This window comes from Arachis hypogaea, chromosome 15 (genome assembly GCF_003086295.3).
Source record: "Arachis hypogaea cultivar Tifrunner chromosome 15, arahy.Tifrunner.gnm2.J5K5, whole genome shotgun sequence".
NCBI lineage: Eukaryota > Viridiplantae > Streptophyta > Magnoliopsida > Fabales > Fabaceae > Arachis > Arachis hypogaea.
Window position 1 is genome coordinate 19,545,503 of NC_092050.1, and position 15,929 is coordinate 19,561,431.

A 15,929-nucleotide genomic window follows, 5' to 3' on the forward strand; every position below is an offset into this window, starting at 1 on the left:
GACTTTTGTGCAGTAGGGTTTTGTGATGCAAATTATGCGGGAGATAGAGTGGATAGACGGAGCACATCCGGCATGTGTTGCTTCCTTGGAAGCTCACTCAACATGTGGTCAAGCAAAAAGCAAGCCACAGTGACTTTATCCACAGCTGAAGCTGAATACATTTCCGCATCTGCATGTTGCTCTCAATTAATTTGGTTAAAAATACAGTTGGAAGATTACAAATTAAAGATCAATAGTATACCCTTATTTTGTGATAATATGAGTGCTATAAATATTTCAAAAAATCCTGTTCTGCACTCAAGAACCAAGCATATTGAGATAAAATATCATTTTATTAGAGAACATGTGCAAAAGGGTACTATTGATATTCAATTTGTAAAATCTGAAGACCAACTTGCTGATATTTTTACAAAACTCCTCTGTGAAGACAGATTCTGCACCTTGAGAAAAAGTTTTGGAATGTTTGATTTAAGTTCCATTGATAACTTGTGAAATATTGATTCTGCCCAGTTTTATCTCGTAGGAATAGAGGAGATAAAAATCAGAGTGTGTTAAATGGGGTTTGAACAAGGGGGAGGCTGCACAGAATTTAATTTTCATGGGCCATACCAAATCTCTTTAACCCCACCATGACGGTTTTGTTAGTTCCTCATTTTTGAAAATCACAATCCTTTTTGTTGTCCCATCAATTGGTTCTCACCACAGAGTAACTTTTTCTGACTCCATTATTCTCTTTGCTCTCGTCACCTCTTCTCCAATTTCCTTTGCTTATCTTATGATTCATCACATGTGGGAATCAGTTAGAAGTACTAAAAAGGCTAATCTCCCTTATGGAATGTTCCTCACTAGTATCTTTGAGTATTTTAAAGTTGATTTAACTAATGAGGCTGTTGAGAACAAGGTTTCACAGATCAAAGAAGGAGGAGCTTCTGGTAAGAAAAGCAAGCGCTCAATGCCTTCTGAGCCGTCACTCAGCGACCTTGAGAGTCGCTCAGCCAAACCATCTAAAGTGACTGAATTCATCAGTGAAGTCCTTAACGAATTCCTCAATGTGTCTACGTTAATGTTTCAATCCCACAAGGCTGCCCAAAAGTTAGCATATGAAAATGAAAAAGTTTGGGAAAAATGTCAAGAACGGGTGGGCTTGATAATTCAAAGCTTTGAAGATGAGATAGGGACAGAGAACAAAGAAGAAGATTCTGGCTCGGAGTACAACCTCTTAGATGATTGATGACTGTTCTTTCTTTTTATATTTGATATTTGGCATGTTAGGCTCAATCTAATACTGTGTTAGTTTATTTTGGTACTCTAGATACATGATACTGTGAGACATTCTTGACATTTTGGATATATTTTGCATATTCTGTTCTATATGTCATCTTTTGCAGGTGCCCCTTGATGCCAAAAGGAGGAGGAAAGTGCTGAAATTGAAATCATGAAAACAGAAAATAAAATCCATATGGATTTATAATTATCCTTGTTATAAATATTGTGCTTGTGATACATTTGTTTTAATAATGTGGTTGCCTGGTTGTTAATATGCATTCTTGTAATAGATCTATCTTGATGAATATGCTTGCTACAATAGGAATAGGAATAATCTGAATCATCTTGGTAAACCTGCTTGCTGAATACTTTATTTTTGGCAGTTCCTTTAAGCATTAGGCATGAAAAATAAATGTTAAAAATTGCTGTGATCATGCCATAATTAAAAATATTTTCTTACCATAAGTATGTTGCTCTGAATTTATTGAAAAATCTTTCAAAAATAGCAATTTACTTTCAAAGATAATTTTTTGGTTAATATGTTGTGAGTTTGAGCAGAAAATCAAATTACTGATAACAAATGAGTTTTGATTATCATTCAACTCTGCTCATATATCAAGCATTCAGTAGTATGAATTGGATATGCTGAATAACATTGTTATTTTAGGCTTGATTAAAAATATTACAGGTTAGAGCTTCTCTTGGTAAAAATAGCATATATTAAGGGGGAGCCATGTGACATTCAGAAAGGAGGAGAAATTCAAATCTTCAAAGGGAGTACTCAATACTCAAATCTTTAAATTTCTTTTCATTTCAATTTTAATAATGTTTGTCATCAAGGGGGAGATTGATGAGTTTGGAAAACTCTAAATTAATATCAGTGATGACTAAACATTATTAATATAATTAATTGTAAATTATTAAATTAATCTTGAATTAAATGATGATCAAAATAATTTTGCAATGCAGGTTTTCTTATTGGGCCGAACAGAAAAGAAGAATTATTACAAGCCCAATATGCTTAAAATCATTCAACCTTGATATTAAAATTATTGTAATAATGGTGGCTGAAACAAGTGTTTTATTAAATGGGCCAGCAATTGTGATACAAGCCCAATTAAAAGTCTTGGTATGAGACCAAATATGCTTGGTCCGAAATTAAAAGGAAATGGGGCACAATATTGTTTTATCCATTTAACAAATGAAACACATTCCTTTGATTATGTTGCTGCATGCTCCAACGGATATCACTTTTATCCTTTGATGGAATCCAAATTTTATTAATTGGAGTTATTGCAGACCTTGGAAACATGAGAGAGAGTTGGTCTTTGATTTGATGGACATCATTAAGCTACACGTTGCTCAGCAAAGGGAGTGGAAAATCAATTTAACTTTATTCTCTTTCTTTGCTTCATTAATTATTGTTCACAACTTCTCTCTCTCTCTCTCACTTCTTTCTTCCCTTCGGTCATATCACAGGAAACTATGGAAGCTATGTTAAGCTACCAAAAGAAAGAAGGAGCTACATGCATCAAGACCATCAAGCTAATGGCAAGAAAACATAAAAAATGTAGTGGCTAAGATCTTCAACCATGAAAGAAAAGATATGGTGATGAGATCTCAGCTTCTCAATACCAAAAATAGATGATGAAGATTTCGGCCAGCAAGGAGAAGATCTTTGGAATGGCTTGTCTCTGCTTTTGGGTTCACTCATCACAGAAGGTAGTTAGGGTGGCTACGTGAGGGAGGAAGCAAAAGTGGAGCAGATGAAGCTATCATCATCATGAAGCATCAAGGGCCAGGGATTCATCTTGGAGAGCAAGGCAAGGATGAAGGGCTCGGATGGATGAAGATTGGTGACCAAAGAAGGACTAGAGGTAATTGCATGTTGGGTTTTGCATGGGTTATCTCTTCTCTCTCTCTGGTCGAACCGGTTCTGTTTCTTGGAGAAGAAAAAGTTGGCTTGGTTTTTGGTTTCAACTGTGGAGGCTTTCCTCTTCTATAAAAAGGGAGAACAGCCACAGCTTGAGACAAGGAGAAAGTGGGAGAGTGCAAGGCACAGAGTTCTCAGAGCTACCTGAGCTAACAGATTTCTCTTCTCCTTCAATGTATTCTGTTTTGTAATTTTCTGTTTAATTTTGTCATGTCTTGAGTCTCATGGAAAAAGCCATAAAGCGGAAAAAGGCAGAGAGTGCAAAATTAAAAGAAAAAGCCATAGATGTCCTTAGAGTTCCTTTGTTCATCTATGTTGTGTTTCATGATTCTGTGGGAATTCTCTTGTAAGTTGGGTTAGCACTTTACAGTCTGTAATCAAGAAGATTATAGTGAAATTCCATCATTGTTGTGATGGAGACTGGATGTAGGCTGCACTGCACTTAGCAGCTGAACCAGGATATATCTGGGTGTAATTTTCTCTCTTCTCTACTCCATTTCTGTTTCTACTGCACAGGAGCTAAAACTGAAAAATATCTCGTGCCAAGTGACAAGACAAAAATAAAAGTCTCGTGGCTAAGGACGAGACAAAAATAAAAAAGTCTCCTAAAGTTATTTAAAAGATCAGCAAGTGTTATTGAGCAAAAAGGGGGCTAAGATTCAACCCCCTTCTCTTAGCCACTGAAAATCATCACAATAAGAACGAGATAACAGATGTGATTCTATATTAATAAAATAAATAAATAATATTTAACATAATACAAATTATTAGAATACTTTTAGGATACTATAAATTAATATATCATATAGGTATATCTCGTATTAATTTTATGTTTATTTAGTTGATTTTGTCAACATAATTATATTATATTCTTCACTTATAATAAGCATTCTTATTGTACTCTCATATAACAACAGCATCTGAATATCAAATTTATTCTTCACTTATTGTTAAAATATATTTAACATACATATATTAATAGAGTATATAGATATATTTTGTATTAATTTTATGTTTATTTAACTTAATATTATATTAATCTTATCATTTATAGTTAGATTATATCCTTAAATCTTTATTGTGCTTCATAAAACAATGATATTTGAGTATCCAATTTATTTTTGAATTATGATAATGAATTCTCACACAAACAATTATTCCTAATATCATTTCAAAAGTATTAAGATCGAAAAGGATTTTGGGGAGGGGGATCCTATGTCTTTGTGAGGGGAGGAGACATCATTGAAGTTGTTTGTTCAACCTGAGTCCAACCGGAGCTTACTCTGGCAATGTTTTTTTTTTTCATTGACCTAAACTTTCACATTTTCCACTACATCACATGCAGCATTGTTGAGTGTTCCTCTTTGAATATGAGAGTCCAAATTTACAAATGTAATCCATCTAACATTTAACTGTTGCTTCATGATAAAAAGAACTAATATTTGTTAATTGTGGATTGAAAGAGGAAGCAGAAACCAGAAACAGAGGTCAAACGTGTGGTCAAACAACCCATGGCAATCATCACATGATATTCATTTGCCAACATTTTCTTTTCATTGCTGTATACTGATATTATTACAAGCCAAATAATAGAGTACATATCACATTTAAACAATCATGAACCTTGCACAAAATGAACTAGATTCTAAGCTGTGATAAAAAATATATTAAGCATCATCATTCTTAATGTGCAAGCTAAGGGAAAGCCAAGCCTATTGTCTTTAAATTACTGGTTTCTTACTTTCTTTTATTCTAGAAATGGATAATCAGTGTAACCAATAACCGGATCAGGAATATAGAATGTTTGGCGATTGTACTTGTTAAGAGGGGCATCAAGTGCAAATCTCTTTGGTAAATCAGGATTAGCCAAGAACCAACGACCATAAGCAACAAGATCTGCCCTGTCTTCAGCTATGGCTTTGATCCCATCCTCTCTGTCATACCCTCCAGCAACAATGAAAGTGCCATTGAAGGCCTTTCTCATTGGCACCAAACTGTGAGGGGATTCCACCTTTTCTCCAACAGTTTTCATCCTCGGTTCAACCATGTGACAGTAGAGAATACGATATTTGTTGAGTGCATTAACCATGTAAAGCCCCAATGCTTCAGGGTTGGAGTCTCCAGACTCTGCATACTCTGCATAAGGTGATAGTCTAATTCCAACTCTTTCTGCTCCTACCTCATTCACAACTGCTTCAACAACTTCCAACGGAAATCGACAACGGTTCTCAAGGGATCCACCATATTTATCTGTTCGATCATTCACTTTGTCTTTCATAAATTGTTCGAGTAAGTAGCCATGAGCTCCATGGATCTCAACCCCATCAAAACCTACAATTTGCATCCCCAAAAAGTATGTGAATTATTCGAACACAGGAAGCAGGTAGTTTATGAAAGTGAATCGGATTATGAATGAGGTCACTCACCAGCTTCTATAGCATTTCTTGCAGCAAGTCTGTAGTCATTGACAATAAGAGGAATTTCTTCCGTTTTTAGCCTCCTAGGTGGTGTGAACTGTGCTACATCAATGCCATTGCTTCTGATTTGTGGTGTGAGTGGCTTGTCAGTGGAAGATATTGGAGCTTGCCCATTCGGCTGATAACCTATTCAATGCACATCGCGCTACAGTTAACCATAAATTTTAACCTAAAAGTTCTTGCATTTTCATATTTAATTGATAAAACAGTGAAAAAACAATAAGATGAATTGGAAGAGAGCGAGTAGAGTACTTGAATCAGAAACTCTTCCAACATGCCAAATCTGGCAGAAGAAGATGCCGCCCTTGGCATGAACAGCATCGACGATGGGTTTCCATGCTTCCACTTGCTCCTTAGTCCATATTCCGGGTGTGTGGGGATAGCTGCAAATAATTAGTATGAGATCAGATCCATGTAAAGAAAACAAGGAAAAAAGAAGGTTTGTTAGAAGACGCGTACCCCTGAGCAGTGTCGGAGACGCCGGTGGCCTCCGAAATGAGAAGGCCGCCCTTGGTGGTTCTTTGGGAGTAGTACAAAACAGCGTGGGGCTGTGGAACATTGTTGTAGGACCTCTGTCTGGTAAGTGGCGCCAACACAACCCTGTGTGATAAATTGAACTTCCCCATCTTGTATGGAGTAAGGAGAGGATTAATGGCTGAAGAATCCAGAGCTGCCATTGTCGAAGCCAAAGAATAGTGGAATATGAACAAATAAGTAAAGGCAAAATTGTATGGATACAAAAGATTAGCTCTTGGGTATTTATACAAGGTTGAAGGAAGACAGGGGGCATAAAGAGGGAGGTGACGTGTGCAATGGCGTTTGCAGGACCGACAGCAGGTCAACTTTGCTACCAACTTCTCCAATTTCCTTCATCTATGTTATGGACGGCTACAGGGGCTGCTAATATTACTAAGGCCGCGTTTTGGAGACAGGGAGGTAAACAAAAATACTCGAGGGCAGATTGATGCTGAGTCGCTGTATAAATTGAGATAAAGATTAAATTAATTTTATATCAAATTAAGTTTTTGTATTATATTTGATATAAATTATATGTATTATTCTTCTATATTTTTTCATATAAAATATATTGGATTGAATTATGTTTAAGTATTATATTTGATTTAATATAAGTATAAAAATTGAAGAATTAATTTAAAATTTAAAAAATAAAAAATAAGAATATTTTTAAAAAAATATTATTAAAATTTAGTTTTTTATAGAAATTTCAGTCTTTTCTATTTTTACTTTCTGAAGATATTAAAAAAAAACTAAAATTTTAAGTTTAATCTTTGATTACTAATAAATACAATACTAAGTATTAATTTTTTAGTTTCAGTTTCAATTTCTAAAAATAAATATTATTTAAAAAATAAAAATTAAATTAAATTTTTGTATTGTATTTAATATAAAATATATTAAATTAAATTATCTTTTGATATTATGTTTAGTTTAAAATAAATATAAAAATTAAAAAATAAATTTAAAATTTAAAAATTTAATAAAAGAATGTTATTAAACTATTAAAATTTCAGTTTCTAGGAATCCAAATTTTGTATCACTAAATACAACTAAACCCGCCTTAAAAGTAGATATTTAATTATCTCAACGTGTTATTTAATAAAAAAATTTAAGAGATTAATATTTTTATTAAAATTTAATCAGTATTTAACTAAAAAAATATATATATTTTTATATTATTAAATATAATTTTATATTATTAAAAATATTAATAATAATTAATTAATGATTATAAATCACAACATATATGCTGATTCTCTGAGACTAACCATTAACCATCAGCTTTGACAATAGATCCGCATGACGACACTACCGTCATCGCATAATGGGGCTAGCAACCAATTTACAACACACAATTACAAATGTACCTGGATGCTAAAACGTCTATATTAGTCCTATACCATTTTCTCTTCCAGGTTCGTACTCTATCATGGGACAATTCCCCAAGTCAAACTCCTCACGCCACCACAAAAGTGGAAAGCTTAACAAACTACTACAGGGTTTTACTTTTAAGAAAATTTTAAATATCGGTATTCCAGTTATTTTAACTGTTGATTTCAATTAATATATATTATATATATTTTTTATAATTCAGATCAATGGTTAAAATAATTAAAATACTGATATTTTCAGTACACTTAAAACTCTTCTTTACTTTTATCATTTGTTCCCAATGATACAAGCCAGTTATGAGGGACGCAAAAATTATATTGATCTTGTTAGATACTTAGGATTAATAGGTAACTCTCAAACTTGTTGCTATTCAGATTTTTTATAATTCTATAAGGTGACTTGTCAGGTATTTCATCGCACGAATCTGGAATTTTTTTTGTTGCTATTGTTTTAATCATCTAGATTTAACATAAAAAATATTAACAATGATGATTGAATGGAACATGCGACCGATTGATCCTTGCATCGATTCGTAACGGTTAAATGTTTCCTTTTAGTGAATCCAGCTCTTTTTTGAGAGTTTGGAAATGACAGCATAAATAAGTTAGCCAAGTATCGAAATCTTATTGGACTGTTAAATTATTTGGTTTTTGGGACGAACTTAAATGGATGCAGACTGCAGCTGCTGGGGGATGTAGGACTGTGAAAAAGAACGTTTATTAAAAGTGATACCGAAGTTATTTAAATTTTTGCTTTTTTTTTTCAAAAAACATGAGCTATTAGGTTAATACTTAATATTTATGAAGAGTGGAGCATATATTACGTTAAAAAAGATTAATAATGACCATGCATATTTAAACCATTCCCAATATATCTTTTTAAAGGGCATATTACACAAGAACGTCAATAAGCTCAAGGAATTAAATTAAATCTCAGTTTTTCCAAAGAAAACTTCAATTGAATTCTACCATAGTGTAAATTTTTCCTGATCCATATAGGTCAAGGATATGTTTGGTTCACCTTGTACTTATAAAAGGTATGCATAATTTAGTTACAACAGAATATTATCATTCAAAACAAATATGAAGAATTTCGGGTTAAAGAATAAACTAACCAAAATTTTAGCATTTCTAAAGCCACATATCTTCAGCTGGTGGATGTGAGGATTGACCTATTATGAGACAAACAACACATGAATAAATTAATTCAGCAGGTATAAGACAGATTGTATGATGAGAAATCAAATAAATAAGTTTTCATAAGCAGTGGCGGATCCACGGGGGACCTAAGGTGGCCATGGTCCCCCCAAAATTTTTTAAAAGAAATAGTAAATAGTAATAATTAATAATATTAAATTTTTTTATATATAATATTAAAAAAAATATAAGTTACAAAATTTTATAAATTAAAATAACTAAAAAAACTGCACTATGTATTGGATATTTGAATTATTGTTGCTCTTGTTAACAAATAGCCGATTCTAATAATTAATAAAAATAGTTCTATTATACTAGCTAATTAAAGTAATCTTAGTACATTTTTGAAATATTTGTTTCAAACCATCAGAGGCATCAGCGCCACTTTTCTCTCTCTTTTAGTGGTTCCCAAACTTTTGGTCTTCTACTCTTCTCATTCTAATTTTCCTTCCATACTAAAACAAGACATATGAAGAAAAACTATTGAAGAGAAGTGAATAGCAAAATATTAACCATTGAATGCACAACAAAGATTCAAAGAGGTATATTTCAATTTTTTTAAGTTAATAACAATGTCAAGTATTATTTATATTATTTATTTAAAATAATTAATTTATTTTTTTTATAATGGACAGTGTTCAAAGATTGAAGTGAGGACAAAACTCAATAGAATTATTTTTTTGTGAGACTTGGAACAAAAAAATAATCAGGTAAATCAATAATTTTATTTTTGGTTATTATATATTTGTGTTTCTAAAATTATTTGTTATTGCTCAATAGGTTTAATATTTTTTTTTAAGAAAATAATATATATGCAATTATTTTTATTTTTTTTGTTAGATAGTTCAAGTTAAGTTAAAAATGTCAAAGATGAAAACAATTTACTCATTTTTCAAGAGAAAAAAGAGAATATATGATGAATAAAATTCAGCTTCAGATTCTTTGAGTAATGTTCAAAATATTATTGAACAACCTGTGACACAACTTGTTGAGCAAGATATTCAACCCCCTGCTTCCAAAATAACAAGGACTGAAATAGATCAAGTTAATATTGATACATTGATGCGTGATCCCGGAAAGCGTCCGTAAAAAGGATGTTGTTACTGTTGAACACCACTATCGTGTTGACATTTTTACTAGCGTGATAGATTTTCAATTGAAAGAGCTAAATAGTAGATTTAGTGAGCAAGCAGCCGAGCTCCTCATATTGAGTACATCTTTAGATCCTAAAGATGCTTTCAAGTTATTCAGTGTTTGCAACATATGCAATCTTGTAAAGAATTTCTATTCTTTAGATTTTTCTGAGCAAGAAAAGATTCAATTGGATTATGAGTTACAACATTATGAAGTTGATGTGGTTAAAGCTCCAGATTTTCAGAATTTGTCTACTCTTGCTGAATTGTGTCAAAAATTGACAGAGACAAAAATCAAATATATATCCTTTAATTGATAGATTAATTCGTCTTGTTTTGACTCTTCCTGTGACAACAGCAACAACTGAACGGACATTTTCAGCTATGAAGATTATTAAAACAAGGCTTCGAAACAAGATGGAAGATGAATTTTAAGCAGATTGTATGATTGTATATATTGAAAAGGAAATAGCTTCAAAATTCACTTCAGAGATGATAATTGATGATTTTAGTTCTATGAAGCATCGTCGAGCAAGTTTAAAAATATCAAAATCTTAAAGTATGTAGTTGAACATTGACTTTTATATAATATAATTACTTTTTTGATATATATGCTACAAATCATATTTTGTTAATTTTTTGTTATATTTATATTTAATTGGCCCCCTCTTATGAAATTTCTGGTTCCGCCACTAATCATAAGAATATACCAGTAATTTTGAGATTTTATGTCCCTGTGACAAACTCCAATGCTGTTGTGAAGATAAGCAAGTGCTTTAAATATCTACAACATAAAAAAGAGTAGAGATTAATGCACACCAACAAAGTGACAAATACGATGGGTTTAAGATCACAATCATAGGGACAAAAAAAATAATACATATAAATAATATCAACAAAATAGTAATTGAAAGTGACGCGGGAGAAGTAGAGTTAGTAGGTTAATTATATTAGTTAATTATAATAAGGGAATGCAAGTCCCATATTGTTTAGAATAGTGAACTTTGTGTTATGTGTTAGTTCCACATCGTCCAAGTTATGAAGGTTTTTCCTTCTCCCACTAGTATAAATAACTCATGTACCTTTTATTTATAAAATAGAGTTGAAGTTGATTTGAATATGAAATAAGCTGTGTGCTTATTTTCCTTTAGACTCTTTGAGAGTAAGAGATGTATCTTTGACTTGGCCAACCAAGGTGGGTTTATGGCTATTTTCACCATAGTGGAGTTGTTAACCTCGTCAAGATTGGTGACCCAAACGATATCCCGGCGTCAGTTTGGTATTAGAGCAAGGTCGGTCCACACGGCCTTCACCTTACTTTAGTAGAATTTTATTTGATTTGTGGTGCAGGTTTTTGGCGTGAATTTGCTAATGAGATCATCTGCTGTCACAAGTCTTTTCATGCAAGAGTTCTTTTCAATCCAGGAAGAATGATGTGGGAGCAAGTAGAGTTAGTAGGTTAATTATATTAGTTAATTGTAATAAGGGAATACAAGTCCCATATTGTTTAGAATAGTGAACTTTGTGTTATGTATTAGTTCCACATTGTCCAAGTTATGAAGGTTTTTCCTTCTCCCACTAGTATAAATAACTCATATATCTTTTATTTATGAAATAGAGTTGAAGTTGATTTGAATATGAAATAAGCTGTGTGCTTATTTTCTTCTAGGCTCTTTGAGAGTAAGAGGTGTATCCTTAGCTTGGCCAACCAAGGTGGGTTTATGGCTATTTTCACTATAGTGAGGTTGTTAACCTCGCCAAGATTGGTGACCCAAACAACATCCCGGCATCAAAAAGACAAGTCAATAAAGATAAAAATTATGCTAAAGTTGTTATAAATTATGCTATCTTAGGACAGAAACAAAAAATATTGACAGACACAAACTTGTTTGAACAAAGAGACAGATACATGGATATAAATAGAGATATGACTATTTTGTCTTATTTCTATCACCTTTTTTATATTTTCTACTATGAGACACTTAGAAAATTTGGAGTTAATGGTGGAACATATACCTATTCGGCCAATGAATGTTGTGTCAACCAATAAAGCAATAGGATCAACTGTCAAAGCCATAGCAAAAGGCACTGCAATTGACAATATTTCTCAACCAAGGTTGTCTACTTTGAAAACAAGTCTGAAGTAAGAAGAAAATAAAAAAACAGTCAAGAATTACACCTGTAGAAGAGAAATAATGAAGTAGCAATGAAAATAAGTATCTGGTATCCCTAAATAAACTACAAATTGAAATTCTGCTCCCATCTTATGCTGAAATGAGTTTGTCAATCATATCAAGGAAGCCAAATTAAGTTTTCTACTTATGAAACCAACATGAAGAGTTGTTGTTAATAGGGCCACTAAAATGATACTAGATACCAGAATTCAGACGCCAAAAATATGTTTTCCATATATATATGATTTAATACTGGCTTAAAAATCAAAGCATAGTATCAATGATCAAGGAACAGTTATAACAAGTTGATAGAGCAAGTGGAGGCACTTAAAAGTATAACAACTTAAGTAAATTCCTTAAAAGCTTTTTCTACAAACAGAAAACATGAAGACGAATATCTATGCAGTTCACAGTGCACGTAATACCAGGAGAAAACAAGTATTCATATTATTATAATCAATCCTATAATTATGAAGAAATTCACTGAAGACCTTACTCAATTTCTTCTAACAATCCCCAATTTCTGACCTAAAAATAAATTGAATAAGGAAGAAAATCAAAATATGGAATTAAATAAAATAAGTAGCAGTTAGCACAGAACAATCGAAACCTAGAATTAAACAAAATAAGGTTGATGAGGAGAAGAGAAGCTCAAAGAACAGAAACTAATAGAATACCTCGCAAATCGCATCAATGGAAGCAAATGTACCATCAAAGGAGAAGCATTGATAGACATGAAATCAATGGAGGGGAAGAATCATTGATGGAGGAGAAGCTCGTAGAGCAGCAGTGATATCGTTTTCAAATTCTGCCACACCAATACAACTCTCACACACATAAAACAAGGAATCGAAGATTCTTCTCGGAGCTTCAGTATCGTGAGATCCAGGTGCTACTCTGATATCTACCTAGCCATAATTTATGTATGGAAAATTGCAGAAAGTAGCCCAACCAAAAATCAAGAACAAATTATAAATTATAACAAAAATTAGAATGCAAACACTAAACAATAAATGCTAAATAATAGCACGGAAGTGAATCAAAAGAAAAAATAGAACAACAATAAATTACTGAATCAATAACAAATTAAACGCAAAAAATAGCAACAGCTATTAGAACAGAAACCAGTGACCAAAGCAGGCATCATTATACCAAATCAATATTCAAATCAAAATAAAAACCAAATCAATTAAACTCATAGAACAAGAGACACTTGAGTTACCTAAACAGAGGTTGAGCCATAATGAGGAGGCAGAGAACCAGTGACAGGGCAAGATTCAGAAGTAGCGACATCCAGAGGGACGACAGCGTGACAGCAGAAGCAGCAAAGCAGAAGCAAAAGCTTCGATGGCGGCAGCTCGCAGAGACTGGGACGCTCCTCCGCGACGGCGATGACGGTGCTGGTGCGGACTCCATGAACAGCGACGACGGTGCTGGCGTGCACTCCATGAACGGGGACGACGAGGGTTCCCTCCCTTCTCGCGTTCGGCCTGTCTCTCTCCCCTCTTGAACACTGCGCACCTCTCTCTCTCTCTTCCCTTCGTGACCGGTGGCTCAGTGGCAACACCACGGTGGTGATAGGCTGAACGGTGACGACGTGACGGTGGCTCTCTCTCTTACTCTCTTCGTCATCTCTGTGTATGTTTGTGGTGTTATGTGTGTGTTGTGTGTTATGTGAGGGTCAAACTCATATCTCCGTGGTATTGAGAAACCCGATTAGCAAGCTCAGAAATGGGGAACTTATCACTCCAGATAGATTGAGGATTCACTCCATCTATGAATCCATGGAGCCTCCTCTTCCTCTCAAAAGCCGACTTACCCCCGGCATCATAATCTCCTTGAGACAAAACCTCAAGAGACTTTTCTGAATCCATTTTTCTTCTTTTAGAAGAAGGAGGAGCCTGGGCAGTAAAGTAAGTAGCATCCCTACCCGCCTTCTTCACAATGCCTGACCCACTACCACCCTTTCTCGCCTTTCCTATTAAAAAAAGAGTGAAGATGAGAAGTGCTTAAATTCGGTACTCTTCCACCTATGAAACAACAAAAGCCTCATGTCAATAATCAAGTCACTACACAACAAAACAAAAAATAACATGTATTACCTATATAAGACTCCAGTCTTTGTCTGTCATTTTCTTTATCAAAATTCAACAACTCAGAAATTGATAAACACTCACCCTCAGCAAAACACTCTATCAAAAAATCCAAAAATCTATTTTCCTCCTCACTCCTTTCTACGGCTTCCATAATCTACATTGGTTCCGGACACCAATACAGCGAAAACTTCTCTATCAACTCGCCATCTAAATAAAACGGATATTCAATCTCCAAGGACCAAACCCTCACAAATATCGGTTTGAAAATTTTGAAAGAAGATTTATATAGTACGAAGAGAAAGCAACTGGAAAAGCTACTAAAGAAAACCCACAGATCTTTTCGAGCCCCTTTAGACTGAAACAACGAAAAGAAGATATTTAAAGAAGTAGAAAAATTTAAAAATTCCATTAAACACTTAAACACTCAAAGGAATGCCCAAGAATTGGGATGCGATTGCGATGGAGCGCGGTAAAGCTGGGTCAAAACCTTACACTGAAAATTGGTGAAAGGAAACTTCAAGTAAAGCTCAGTAAAACACGGGGTATACATATAGAAATAACCCCAATCTCCCCTCTTTTCACACACTCTCTGATCACTGTCACAAGGAAGCAACTCAATACCCACATTCGAACTATCCTTAACCAACTTCAAAGCCTTAAGCTCACGAAGTGATTCCTCGTCACAGCAGGAAGAAGAACGAGTCTTCACATCCACGTGTACCCAATGATAAGGGTTTTCACTTTTCACTTCAACCACCTTTTCCTTTTCTTTTTCTTTCTCTCTCTCTTTTTCTCTTTCCCTAACCATCATGAAGGTAAAATGACAAAGGGAAGGACAAAGAAACTAACCTCTGATAATCATGTCTTTTTCACTTAAGTAGAAGAACTTTGGGTCAACTTTCGTGTCCTTTTTCAAAAGAAAAATAGTAATAAAAGTGCATTATAACCCACTAACTTAATGGGTAATTTGAAAATGTAATTGTTCAAATACCCAGGAAGCTTCCAAGGCCCAAATCCAATCAGAGAAGTTAAATCATGAATTTATTACAAACACGACTCACAAGCTAAATTTATTATTAATTTTCATTTTGTCATTATGTTTTAACATACAGCCCAAGCTTGAGGAATGTCAACACGCGTTGAGCTTGGGGGCTAGCATAGTTATCCATAACTGAGGTATAACCACATTCTAAAGCTCAAATTGCTAAAGCGTAAGTTTGGCAAGTCATGCTTGGGGGCTATGTACCATATCCCTTATACGTCAAAAAAACCGAATTATACTTCGGTCAAATTAAATAAAATTAAGATCAAATCAAACCCCTCAATGTAACCAAACTGTATCCTAACAAACCTCTTCCCCAAAATCTCGTCCTGATGTCGGCCACAAGGATCTCGGCACCAACTAACGAATAATTCAGCCTCGATCAAACTATAAATCAGGGTGAGGGTCGATGATATGGGGCAGAGCATTCAACACCACCATACTGATTATATACTCATTTTCTTAAGTGATTCTTCGTTGACTTGAGCGTCGGAGTCATTTTTACAAGTCTCATGCTTGAATTCGAGTTCACAAGGGTACTCCAATTCCAGATCGAGCTGTCAGACGCACCAAACAGACTACATAAGAAGGTCTCTAGAAGCTATATCTTCATTGGTAATTAGGTTAGAGACTTTGTTGCAAAAAAGTCTCTCAAGTCCGACGATAAAATTATCTTCTATTGATATTCTTAAACTAATCAC

General features: G+C 33.9%; 1 protein-coding gene across 1 annotated transcript; it reads right to left on the minus strand.

Annotated features, from left to right (window-relative positions):
- Positions 1-4,696: 4,696 nt before the first annotated feature.
- Positions 4,697-6,658, minus strand: LOC112749846 (putative 12-oxophytodienoate reductase 11). The gene is made up of 4 exons (XM_025798263.2): positions 6,136-6,658; positions 5,929-6,059; positions 5,626-5,802; positions 4,697-5,530 (listed from the first exon to the last, which is right to left on the minus strand). Exons 1-4 carry the CDS (start codon positions 6,351-6,353, stop codon positions 4,947-4,949), a joined length of 1,110 nt encoding a protein of 369 aa, XP_025654048.1. The 5' UTR covers positions 6,354-6,658; the 3' UTR covers positions 4,697-4,946.
- Between the last annotated feature and the right edge of the window lie 9,271 nt (positions 6,659-15,929).

What these genes read in the sequence shown, in the direction of transcription:
- LOC112749846 (XM_025798263.2), bottom strand. Translation starts at nt 6,353, where the DNA reads ATGGCAGCTCTGGATTCTTCAGCCATTAATCCTCTCCTTACTCCATAC. An exon ending in GTCTCCGACACTGCTCAGGG is followed by an intron (nt 6,060 to 6,135) that starts GTACGCGTCTTC and finishes AATTATTTGCAG; the next exon opens with CTATCCCCACACACCCGGAA. An exon ending in TGGAAGAGTTTCTGATTCAA is followed by an intron (nt 5,803 to 5,928) that starts GTACTCTACTCG and finishes TGCATTGAATAG; the next exon opens with GTTATCAGCCGAATGGGCAA.